Source organism: Aythya ferina (assembly GCF_964211825.1).
Source record: "Aythya ferina genome assembly, chromosome: 6".
In the NCBI taxonomy this organism is placed as follows: domain Eukaryota; kingdom Metazoa; phylum Chordata; class Aves; order Anseriformes; family Anatidae; genus Aythya; species Aythya ferina.
Genome location: NC_140303.1, coordinates 13507410 through 13520098, shown reverse-complemented (window position 1 = coordinate 13520098; position 12689 = coordinate 13507410). Strand labels below are relative to the sequence as shown.

General features: G+C 57.4%; 1 protein-coding gene across 1 annotated transcript in view; it reads right to left on the bottom strand.

Annotated features, from left to right (window-relative positions):
• Positions 1 to 9327: 9327 nt before the first annotated feature.
• Positions 9328 to 12689, bottom strand: part of PCBP3 (poly(rC) binding protein 3) — a 35352-nt gene continuing 31990 nt past the window's right edge. The window contains exons 15-16 of the mRNA XM_084524309.1: positions 11711 to 11880; positions 9328 to 10286 (exon numbers count right to left, since the gene is read on the bottom strand). Coding sequence (XP_084380435.1) covers positions 10250 to 10286; positions 11711 to 11880 — 207 coding nt within the window. The 3' untranslated portion in view covers positions 9328 to 10249. The remainder of the gene's footprint in view (positions 10287 to 11710; positions 11881 to 12689) is intronic.

Here is a 12689-nt window from a genome sequence, read left to right as displayed (position 1 = left end):
ACAGTCCTAAAGCAGGGATAGTGGCCAGGGGGGTCCCCGGGGCATCGAGCGGCTGTTTCCTTGGAAAACTTCAGGCTAATTTTTCAGGAATCCAGCTGATGGCTGAGCAGCAGCTTGCAAGCTGACCCAAGGCGTGTTGCAATCATTGAGCCTAAGAGTATGCTGTCACATCCCAAAACTACAGACACGTGCCAGTGAAAGACATCTAGTTTCTCTTTTCTCCCTTCTCCAGATGAGGCTGGGGAGCTGTGCCTTCATCTCTCTCCACCCAGGAAAGGGACCCTTCTCACCCACCCCCGTGGTGCAGCCCCCTCCAAAATGCCCCCTCCACATGGAGCAGCGCTCCTGTCCATAGGACAAGCCACCCAACTGGGTTTCAGGCTGCCACAGCCCAGTGAGAGCACAGCAAGCAAATCACAAACTCTTGATCCCATTCCAGACCAAAATAGGGTGCGAAAAATGAATGTAATTGGATTTTTTTCTTCTTCTTCTGAGAAAATAATCAGGCTGCTCTATTTTTTTTTCCTGCTAATACTTCCTTCACACAACCTTTTCTTCCCATTAATCAAGCCCACTAACAAATGTAAAATACCCTTTCCAAAAGAGATATGAAAGCAGACTCACATGAATTCCCCCTAGGAAAAGCTAGCAGCACCCCCACTGGTGCTCTTATAGCCAAAGGGTTCATTTGGAAAGTGGGGAACAGCTGAGTACCAGCTCCATGTGCCTCAGCTGGGGCTGCTTTGCCCATTTGCACAGTACTGGGAGAGGCCAGAATTGGCTGAAATTGCCCCTCCTGCAACCACATGAAGCACACTGATACCCAGCTGGCTGTGTCACCTTCCCCTGGCTAATGGGGACATTAATGCCCAAAGGATGTGCTAAGGGTTTGGGTGGTGGTGTCTGCTGGGAGAGATTTTCCTCTGCTCTGGTCACCATGGGGTGGTCGCAGGCTGCATCTCCCCCGGGTGGCTGTAAGACCCCAGCCCCTGGAGGTGCAGGGCTGCAGGAGCCAGCGTGCCCAGGGGTCAGCTGTGCCCGTGCCGACGTCCCACCTCTATGCTCAGCTGCGGTCCAAGCCGAGCACGGTGCCAACCACAAACCCCGACGAAAAGCGTGTGGTCTGTGGTGTTTCCACACGTGGTGATTTAGCTTCCCACAGAGGATCTCTGCAGGAGGAGAAGCCCTGGGAGCAGGGTGGCAGCGGTGGTTCCAGCAGTGACAGAGCCCTTGGAGGGCAAAGCCACCCTGCCAGCATCTCCCGGCAGGCACAGAGCCACACGGTGACACCGGGAAGGGTCTCACACTCCTGCTGTGCAGAGAGGGTCAGGGAAGAGCCAGCCCCTGCTGTGTGGCACCTCCTGAGCACCCCTTACAGCTTCTCCTTGCTGTATGGGACAGGACAGCCCGAGCACAGTGCTCCCCCTCTGCCTGAGCCACTGCCTCCCCTGACCCGAGGCGAACTCCTCCACGTGCCGTTTGCCAGCTGGGCTTTGCTCCTCGCAGCGTGGGCTGGAGCCAGCCTGGGGGACCCTGCCCTCCCTTCCAGCACAGGGATTGGGACCTCCCCTTCCAGCAGGGACGGTGGCACCCAGCACGCACAGCAACCTTTGGGCACGCAGCTCTGAGAATCCTTCCCCTTTCCCTGAATTCTCCGAGGTCCTCAGCTGCCCACGCCTGTTGGCGAGCATCCCCACCGCGGGCTTTCCAGGCCATCTCGTGGGGCTGGGGGCTGGCAGCGGGGGGATTCCAGCACGGGGTGTGAGTGCCCCCCATTGCCACGCTGTGCAGACCCCTGGTGTGCCGCCACGGCACGGCCCCATCAGCAAAGCCACGGCCCCGCGTCCAAGCTGGCTTGGGGCGGGTTAACTTTTTCCCTGTTACCTCACGCTGGCCTCTGGTCCTATGGAAAAACAAACCATCTGGTAATCATATTTCTCTCATAGCTGTCTGAGCCTGCGGGAAAGCTTGGCTGGGTTTCTTCAGAGAGAAGAGCAAGAGGGGAGGCGCTGGACGCGGCGTGGGAGCTGGAGGAGAGGGGATCGCGCCTCTGGCCCCCTCAGCCACCCACGTGCCCCGGGCACAGCCGCACGCGGTCCCCGCAGGGGCCATCCCAGGGACTGCTGTCCCTCAAGGGCACTTCCACAGGGCTGGATCCATCCTCTGAGGCACAGAGCTACCGAGCCTGCCCTCACCGAGGCTGTGCGAGCCCCCTGCCTCACGTCTCACCTCTCCTAGGGAGCCAGCAGCTCACCCCTGCTTTCCTTGCTGTCTGCTTTTGAGTGCCCCAAGCATGGCTTCATTTTCCCTCTGCGTGGGCAGCCAGCCCTGAGAGGCACGGAGCTCTCCCTTGCTTGCACACCCAGACCCCCCCCGTGATCTCCCTGGGCTGGGTTCACATTGCAGCACCCCTTGGAGCCGGCCTGACCCGTGCCGTGCTGCCGCAGGGATCCTTGTCCGACTCCTGTGTCCCTGCACGCCCATTCCCAGGCTGTTCCTGGGAATTCCTGGGGTGTTTATTCACCCCAGCCCACTGGGTGGCTGGGCCCTTTGGGAGCAAGCCTTGCTTGCAGCAGGGTTTGCAGCTGAGCTCTCCGTACCGCGGAGCAGCATCCAGCCTGCAGCCTTTTCCTAGAAGTGCGAAACAAGGCAGCTACCCTTCCTGGCAGGGCTGGCTTCCCAGCGAGGTGCCAAGCATCGTCCTTGGCACTCACGCGGACAACGAAGAGCGAATGTACAACATCCAACCATTTTGCTGTCCTCACTCCTGCTTCCCCTGCTCCCTGTTCAGCCGTGGCTGCAGTGATGCCGAATGGGAGGCAAGAAGGCAGCAGCCTCTGGGGGAGGCTGAGCAGCTCCAGCCCAGAGCGGAGAGGGTTACGGAGCAGACAGCAGACCAGAGGCCACCAGCACACACTGCAGCCAGGGAAATCCCAGCGGGTCATAAAGATAAGCATCTTCACTGCCTTTTTTTAATTATTATTTTTAAGAGGAACAGCAGAATTTAAGCAGGCTGTTTCCAATCCCCAAACACTCACCCTCCTGTCAGCCTGCTCTGGAGGGAGCAAGCCCTCAGCACGGGGCTGGGGGTGCCTCTGGGGGCCTCGTGCTTCAGTTGCTGCCCTCCTGCTGGGCCATCACCCCCCCACAGGAGCCCCAAAACCTGGCTCAAAGCAGGAAGCATGGAGATGCCCCGGGCAGAGCAAGCGGTGTGCATCACCAGCCCCTGGCAAGTGTTGGCTTTCCCGTCTCACCTCATCCAAAATAAAGAGGGCTGTGGAGGAGAGCAGGTGCAGAGTGATGTTTTTCTAGGCAAATGCCCACCTTGGGCCAGATAAATGTGGTTTTAAGGATGGCACCAGCTGACTCCTTACCACAGAAGTTCCCTGGTTTTCTACAAGCTGGCATGGGTGGCTTTTCCTCCCAGGGTGGCCATGGGCCGGGAGCTTTGCCACAGCCGGATCACCCATTTTGGGCTGGGAGGGCCGGGGAGGGGGATGCGCTGGTGGTGGGCGGCCCGGGCAGGGGGATGCTGTGGGGTTCAGATGGCAGGAGGGTTGGGAACGGGCACCCCATGCTGCTGGCTGCAAGTGACTGAGACCCCTGGGCTGACCTGCAGGCTGGCGGCAGTCTCTGGGGCTGGCGGGATGTGCTGTGGGGCTGGACCCCAGCAAAAGGGGTGAATGCTTCCCACCCACAAGCACAAGAAAAGGTCAGAATAGGCATTTTGACCTCATTTCCCCATCCCCAGTGCTGACTCTGCTGGCCACGTTTCAGGGACCTGCTGGGGCCGAGACCCCAACTGCATTGGGGCAATGCATGGGGGACCTGGCCAGCCGCCCCATGGGCAGTGTCCTCTTCCCAAAGGGGCACGGTTGGCCCCTGGGGCCAGCAGCCAGCACGGCAGGGAGCGGCAGCGCTCTGGCACGGCCCCTCGGTGGAGAAATGGAACGCCCTGGAGCAGAGGCATGCCCCAAAATAGCGCTGGGGCTGCTCCAAGGTCCGGGGCTGGCGCGTGGCGCGGGGCGGCGGGTTTGAGAGCTGCCATTGTGCGGGGCCGGATGGGCAGCACGCACCCGTCCCAATCGCCCGTCCCCGGGCACTGACTCACATTTGCTATAAACACATCTCCCGGCGGGTAATGAATCCCGGCCTTTGCTGCCTTTTGGGAGGGCTCTGGATTTTCTTCGCGGCACTCCCCCCCCCTTCTCCTCATCCCACTCCCCTTCCCCTCCTGGCAGCCCGGCTCCTGCGCGTGATTGTTTCCTGATGCCGAGCGCAGCCAGGGCGCTGAGCTGCTTTTTCCAGCAGGCTGAGGCTGACTGGCGGGCTGCGTGGGATGACTTTCCACCTTAACCCTTCCAGGGGCTGCAGGTCCTCCCACAGAACCCCACTGCCCCCACGGCATCCTCCTGCCAAAATGCCGCGGCCATGCCAGGCGGCCGGGAGGGACCCGCTCTCTGTGGTCTGACAGCAAGAGCTTTTATTGCGTTTACACAGAAAAGCCACGAAATGCATTGTAAAGCAGCAGGAGCCCGAAGGGTGGAGGAGGAAGGCTGGTCTGCAGAAGCAGGTACCGCTGGGGTGCCGTGGGTGCTGGCTGCAAGCTGCTGTGTCCGGTCATGCAGGGAAGGTGCTCCTCCCGTGGGTCTCTGGGTCTGGAGAGCTGGGGGTCAACCAAGGGAGATGGTCAGAGCTCAGCTAAGGTCCCAAACTGCCATCTCCTCCTCCCAGACCCTCCCCAGCCACACTACATGGACACACAGCTCCACACAATGCCCTGAGCAGCTCCAGCTCCCTGCCAAAACACCCGCACCCCTAGGGCTGTGCTCAGCACCACGGGGCTGCAGCACCAACACGCACCTCTCCCCACTGCCACAAATCCCCGCTCCCCGTCCACACACCGTGCAGAGCATCTCCCCTCTCTCCACGGCCCAAGAGGCAGCAATCGCATCTTTCGCATCATTTGATGCTTGTTGCTGGCGTTGCCAAACGGTGAGCTCGAGCAGGGGCACAGGGGAATCAGTTCTGTGCTCAGTGTCGCACACCCCACCGCAAGGAGCCACGTGCACGTGGCCTCCAGCTGCCCGGGTGCATTGCTGCATTTAGAGGTGCCCTGTGCTGTCCTGCGTGTCTTGAAATCACGGCATTTCAGACTGAAATATAAAGCTATTTCAGACAGAAGTAGCAGCATTTGCATGCAACTAAATCTCTCTCTCTCTTTTCAGCAGTGTAAGGTTTGCATTTTTAAGTGGCTTTGGACAGTGCAGTGCTCCCCTGCAGCACTCCCATGGGGGACTTAGGAGCATGGCTCCATGCAGACAGCAGACCTGGGTTGTGTCAGGGCACTGCCAGCTCGGGGCAGTCTCCAAGAGCACAGCAGCATCTGGCTGTGAGCTCTTCCACGAAGGACTCCCCTCACCACCCCCCCCCAAAAAAGAACAACAGCCCACTGAATGAAAAATTTTGGGTGAGCATGTCGTGAAAGCTGCCCTGCTCCCCTTCGCCCTGGAAATCCTGTTGGATTTCCATCTCACTTTGACCCACAGCAGTTGGCACAGCCCTGGATTTGGGCACTCCTGCAAGGGACGGCTGCTCCAGCCCTCCAGCAAACTCCTTCGGGGCACGATGTCTGCACTCTCCTGGAGCATCCTGCACCCCAGGTCTCATCTGGAGGGCCGAAACCCACAGGGGCTTCAGAGCTGAGCGGCACGAATCCCTCCCCCCACAGCTAGCTGGCTTGTTGGTGCAGACACAAATGCTCTCAGACACAGGCTGTCCTCCAGGAACAAACAACGCCGCTGAGATGCTGCCTGCAGGGAGACGCAGCGCAGCACGTGGGGAGGGTTTCAAGTGCTCCAGCCCTCATATGCAGCCCGGCTTTCCCTTTCGGGATCAAAGCAGCTCCTTATAGAAACAGCATGTGGGTTTTAAATCAGCAACAGCCCGAGGTTCAGCATGGGGCTCAGCTCTCGGCGCAGCCACGGAGCCAGCACCAGGCCCGTCCCGCTTCACCCAGCTGGGTCTGCTCGCCGCGCGGGGAGCCGACGCCAGGGCTTTTTCTGGGAAGAGACATCCCTGTGGCTGTGCTGCGTAAACACTGGTGTGGGAATCCTGAGCCGTCCGGGTTTCGCACTTGGCTAGGTTTAGTCTGCGGGATGCTTTCGGAGTGATTCGGTGCTGCTTGTTCCTCTGCGCGGGGCTGAGGTGGGGGGGAGGGCGCACATCTGGATCTGGAGGAGTTGCACATCTGGTACATTCAGTACTTCCTAAAAGTCACTGCCACGTTACCCTTCAGATGGAGGCCTCAGGCTTGATGCATAGCACAGTGAATTAAGATCCACAGCTGCTTTTTTTTTTTTTTCCTTCTTCTTTTCTTTTCTTTCCTTTCCTTTCCTTTTTTTTTTTTTTTTTTCTTTTTGAAGTGGAAGCAAAAATAACCCTCTCAGCAGAGCTCTGCTGTTGAACAAGGGAGCAGGGGAATTGCACCCAGACCCTGACCTTCCTGCAAATCCTTCCACCCCAAGCTCTGCACGGGCGCCAGCTGCCACTGGAGAGGTCTGAGGCCACCGGGGACTTTCCCTGGAAAACATCCTCCTGTTGCGAAACGCCAGCCCAGCACGATCAAATGTGCTGGGTCAGGCCAGCTGCAGCCTGAGCCTGGGCTGTGCTGGGACCCTCCTTCCCGGGTGCAAGCAGCATAACCAGAGCGTGTGGTGTGACCGAGGGCAGGGGTCCAGGGGCTGGTAGCCAGCCTGGCCATGCACGAGTGCCCAAATGGGCCAGGGTGTCTCCGAGAAGGTCTTGATGCTGGTGGGACAACCCAACCCTGCAGTGGGACGCGGTGCTGGGCTCCTGCAAGGCATCTGCAGACTCAAAGTGCCACCCAGCCTGGCCTTGGGCACTGCCAGGGATGGGGCACCCACAGCTCCTCGGGGCAGCCTGGGACAGGGCTTCACCACCCACATAATGTATCATTTCTTCCTGATTTGTAACCTGAATCTACCCTTTTTAGTCTAAAACCATTGCCCCTTGAAACACCCAAACATTGCCCGCGCCTCGGGTTTTGGGGTACCCTCTCCTCGCCGGTTTAGGGTACCCCAAAACTCCCCGAGCACAGCCCATCGAATGCATGGACGGATGGACGGACGGATGGAGGGATGGACAGACGGACGGGGCCAGCACAGGGCGGGACAAGGCGCTGGGTTTGGAGGGAGCTGGGGACGGGAGGGGGTTGCGAAGGGCGATGGGGACATCTAGTGACTGCGGAGGGAGCGACAGGGGGCCGGGGGCTCGCCCTGCCCCGGGGGACCCTGCCTCTGCGGCCCCGAGCGGGGAATTAGCCTTTCTGATGGGCCGTGAGCCTGAAATTAGCATAATTAAAAGTGACTAGCATGAGCACGTTACATATTTAAAACAAACAAACGAAAAAAGCCAAAACAGCAGAAGAAAAAAAACAAAAACAAAAACAAAAAAAAACCACCCTGAATTACAACTAAATGAGAGCATTTAAATTTAAAGTCTCTCCGGTGAAAGTCACTTTCCCGTAGGGGAAATAACCTATTTTTTTTCAACACCACTTATGTAGCACTTTTGCTAAAAAGCCTTTTTTTTTTTTTTTTTTTTTTTTTTTTTTTTTTTTTTCTCTAAACACAGCCTAGGAAAAAATGCACGTAGCGATAATCCCAGCACTCAGTTTTGGGAGCATGACCTGGGACAGATATGAGGGGAGTGGAGACCTTCAGTGGAGGTGCAAGGGGCAAAGAGTGGTCCTCAGCCCCACCACACCCCACAAACAGGGGCAGACTGAGGCTTTGCACCAACTAATTCTTGCCAAAACCCCATTTTCCCACAAAATAACCCATTCCCAAAGAGTTTGAGTAATACTCAGTCAGTGACGTCCAAAAATGTTGAATCACTCTGGATAAAATTCATTGCTTTGATAGAGAAAAGCAACGCATTGAAGCTCTTCTGTTGATTAACTGTGACATCCGTGTTGTCTTGACATACCACGAGCAAAAGCAAAACATTGCGGCTTCTTCCAAAGAAAGCTGCCCATCTTCATGCCACCTCCTTCTGAGTTGCACCAAGGAAGTCAAAGCCGAATTTGGCACGTTCCTTGTGATTTTGTTGCTATCGTTGCTGTCATCAGCATGTTCCCAGCAGGTACTGCAGTGATTGCTTAATCAGCTCTCCTTCCAGGCCTCGTTCAATCCCAGACAGTGATGGATAAGTTGGTAGATTCCCACATACCACTGGATTTTTGGTTTGATTTTTTTTTTTTTCCTGTGGTAATGTTTTTTTGTTTTGTTTTGCTTTGTTTTCTTTGCACACTAACCTCGGAAGGGCTCAGCCCCCTTCCCACTTTCTCTCTCTTGCCTGCATGTGCAGGGGGCAGTGGATGGGGCTGTGCCCCTCTCCAGCACGGACAGGTCCCTGGCAGACAAGCCTTTGCTTTGCAGAGCCCCAGCCTGGGTTTATCACTTTCTGCATGCCCGGCTTGAGAACAACCCCCTTGGCTTCATTTGCAGGACGGCTGGCATTTCCCAGCTGGAGTTGCTCAGGTGGCTTTTTCCATTGTGAGTGCTCTCTCGATGGCTAAAACAAAAAAGCAGCCTGTAGCAGAGCAAAGAGCAGACTTTTGGCGGATCAGGGCTTCTGACGGGGAAGGTCTGGGCAGGGGGAAGCATCCCTCCCCAAGGACATCTCCTTCTGCCTCTACCCCCAGGCCACTGCTGGGACTGGGACACGCACCCGCTGTGACTGCCCCTGCACTGGGGGAAGCTCTGCAGGAGGGACAGAGGGAAAGGGCATCCAGTCCTGGGGCTCGCTGGGAAAAGCAATATATTTCCCATGTTTTAGGGTGCAGAAATGTCTTGCGGTGGTTGGAGTACAGGGAAAATGTGTGCCAGACATTTTGTACGGTATAGGTTAGCAGAGGGAAAATATATTTGTTTCCTCTCTTGAGAGGCAGGAGAGAGATGCAAAGTCTGGAAGCAGAAGGCAGGGGAAGGGCTTGGGGCACAGACATGGCAGATCTGTCCAGACAAGGGGGTTGTGAGTGCTATTTGTTGTCCTACCATAGGTTGTATACTAATCTTTGGGAAAACCACACCTCGTGCAAGCCAAGTACACTCCCTGATAAAAAAAGAAAGCCTAGAATCACTCAGGAAGTGCATTGTCGCCAACTGGTACCTTTCCTAAAATAAAATTATAATAAAGGAAAGGTTTGTCACACACACCCCACCTTCCCTCTGAGCTGCTAGGATGGAGAAGGGTGTGGAGGAGGCAGTGGGGTGGCCCAGAAGAAGAACAGTCAGAGCCCGGTGGTAGCAGAGCTGCACAGACATTTATTGAACACAAACACTGACGAACACAGCCGGCTCGCAGAGCTTCCTGAGCTATTGTCCAAAGGTTGCTCGTGGGGATTGTCAGAGTGCTCTCATGGGCCCCTGGGGGTGTGAATCCCATACAGGTGAATTCTTCCCGCTTCCAGTTGCTCGTTAGTTAAAAAAGGGGGGGTTGTGTGTGTGTAAGTGTGTGTGTGTGAGAGAGAGAGAGGGAGATTCCCTTCCTTGAGTATTAAAAATGGCTTGTCTGGACCCTGCCATGTTGCAAAGAGAGACGTCTGTGCGTGAACCCATGCATGCACGTAGGCTTGGCTCCTGCACGTTCGGCTTCCAAAATAACACAGGGGTAAAAAACTACGCCTTATCCTCAGGGCAGGGGGGAGAGGGGGCAGAGGGGAGCCAGGAGGGGCGAAGCGAGCAGAGTGGGAGCACGGGGGGGGAGGGGGGAGGACTGCGGGGAGGAAAGTGAGCACAGCTCTGGGTGGTGTCACCATGCCATAGGTTACAGCGAGAGCCGCCGGGCTCAACGCAAACCCTTAGGTAGCTACGCTAGGCTGACACTAGAGACCCGTCCTCGTCGTCTCGAGTCTCACAAGTGGAAACCCCCCTCCCCCCCATCCCCAAAAGCAGAAGAAGTAATAACACCGTACGCTGAAAACAAGGACCATAACCAAAGAGTTCGGGAGCGGTCTCAGGAGCACAGCAAGGAGGTCATAAAGAAACGTCCCGGTGGGTGCATATGTGTGTGTATTTATATATATATATATATCTGTTAGTAAAGAAAAGAGTATCTGTGGAGGTAAGGGGAAGACGGTAAATGTACAGGTTGTACAGGCTGGGTGGAGTGCCCTTGGCTGGAGAGGGTCGGGTGGTGCGGAGTGGAGGATGGTGGGTGGAAATTAGAGTGCGCCCATTCCAGTGACCTCAGACGTCAGCCTAGAATAGACAGGGGCAGAGAGAGGGGGGGGGAAGACAAAAACAAGCGCTTAATAAACGGAGAAGAAAAGAAAACGTAGATCCTCCAGGGCAGCGCTGCTCCTCCTGCCTACGTCCCACAGGATGCACCTGCAGGCTCGGTGTTGTGCAGATGGATCCCCCCTCTCCCCGTGTCCTGAACCTATCCTGATCTATCCTGAACTGGGGGAATGTGCTCGTTTTCTTTCCCCAGATCTCGATGTCTCACCGGTTTCCTCCAGCACCTGCGTTTGGCCCACTAGGGGTGCTCAGGAGGTTCGGGTAGGGCACAGCTTATGGCAGAGCGTCACCAGCCCGATGCCTGGTTGCTTGAGCACATGGGGCTTGGGGGTCCCCGTAAAGGGTGCAGGGGGCTAAAGTGTGGACCTGAAGACCCTCAATGATGCCAGCTAGTGCCTGCTCCTGGAAGAGACGCCACACACAAGGGGTGATGTCCCAGCACACAGCCTCACCCCTACCAGCATCCCTCCTACGGGGGGCAAGCAGCATTCCCAGCGTCCCTGCCACCAGCCCCGTTGCCCTGTCACCTGCAAGCTGCCCCAGCTCCCCCGTCCTGCTCTGCCTTTCCAAAGCAAGGGAGAGGCTGAGCCGTGCCCCATCCACCCCGCTGCCGGGCCGCTCTCCATCTCTGCCTGTGGCTCGGCCAGCCCTTCCCGGTAACAGAGCCGCTCAGTTTTCTTTTCTCTCCTTCCTCGGGAGGTGGTGGGGAGGTGCCGCAGGGCCAGGCAGTGGGGAGGGCAGGGTGGCAGAGATGGCTGCAGGTTGGGGCAGAAGGGGGTCGGGTGCAAGGCAGGGGGGTTAGGGGGGGAGAGACTGCGCACACCTTGCCGCTGCTCCCTCACCCCTTCCTTCTTGCCAGCGCTGGCACGGATGGATGGACGGACGGACGGATGGATGGACGGACAGACGGACGGCCTTGCAGCGTGAAGCCAGTGAGACGACCCCCCACCCTCCCCTCCTTCCCCCCGGGCTGCTTGCCCGCTCCCCCACCCACCTGCACCCATGGCCCCATGGTGGTGCCGGCGCTGCGCGGCCCGGCTTGCAGCATCCCCGAGCCCGGCACGCGCCACCGGGAGATGAAAAGGACGCGATCAGGCCGTTCCCATGTCTGCTGTTTATTGGACTGCTTGGTTGACTTCATTCGGTGGGAGGGAAGGATTTTTGGAGGCCTGGAAGCGCGCGGGAGAGGCTCTGAGGAGGCAGCGAGAGAGGGCCGGTTGCGCGGCGAGGTCCCAAATTACGCCTTCCTGCCACCAGACCAGATCCATCTCCGTGCCCTGCCCCAGTGCAACCTCCTCGGCGGGGGGAAGACAGCGATTTTGCCCGGCTACAAGCAAAACCCTCCTGAAGTGAGGGCGGCGGGCGGCCCCGCCGCCGGGTCTCACCTGGCGTTGATGAGGTACTGAGCGAGGCTGATGTTGGCAGGGGTTCCCGTGATGGTGATTTGGCGCTCTGATGACCCTTCCGTGGCGTTGGCGATTTTGATCTGTGCTCCAGACATCTGCCGAATTTCATTGATTTTGGTCCCTTGGCGTCCGATTATGCAGCCTATTAGCTAGAAAGAAAGCGCGGGGAGGGGGGGGGGACGGCGTAAAGCGCGGCTCAGGGACACGAGCACGACCGCGAGGCCGGAGCCTTCCTCGCCCTGCCCTGGAGTGACCGTGACCTCAGTGCTCACGAAACCAGGAGATCCCGCCTGAACACGGCCGAGGGCTCCCTGGGGTCAGCCTGGCCCCAGGTGCCCCCCAGCAGCTGCAGACACTCGCCGCTAACAGCTTCACATCGCTCGCCCCGTCCTGCCCTGCTGCCCCCCAGCGTCTCCCTCACTGCCCTGGGAGGAGGGTCCAGGCTGTGGCAGGAAAGGAGAATTTTACTGAAAAACGCCTTTTGCCCTCTTGAAAAAATTAGTTTTCCTTAGAGGCATGAATTTCCTCAGTGGTCCCTGAGGGTGTCTTGATCTTTGCTGTCACCCATTCATACATCAGACTGCAGTTCCCTTATGCACCACTACAGCTGGGTGAGGCACAGGAAGGTGAGCAACATTTCCAGCACAGGTACGAGGTCTTTCTGCATGTCCTGCTTGGCCATTTGAGTGCCTTTCCAAGGTCACAACTGAGAATTTTGTACCCAGGATATTCATTCATCTCGTCAGCTGCTGGGCTTCTGCCGCTATCCATCGAGGTGCAGACCGCTCCCAACATCCACTGCCCCTGCTGTCAGATCACAGCTGCCTTAGTGCTTTGATCCATGTGGTGCGTAACGTCAGATGGCAACGTGTTTCTGGGTAGACTTCTTCATTGCAACTCTCTCTGCTAGGCCACCAGAGCTCCCAACAAAGCAGAGGGTTAGGAAGAGCAGAGGAAT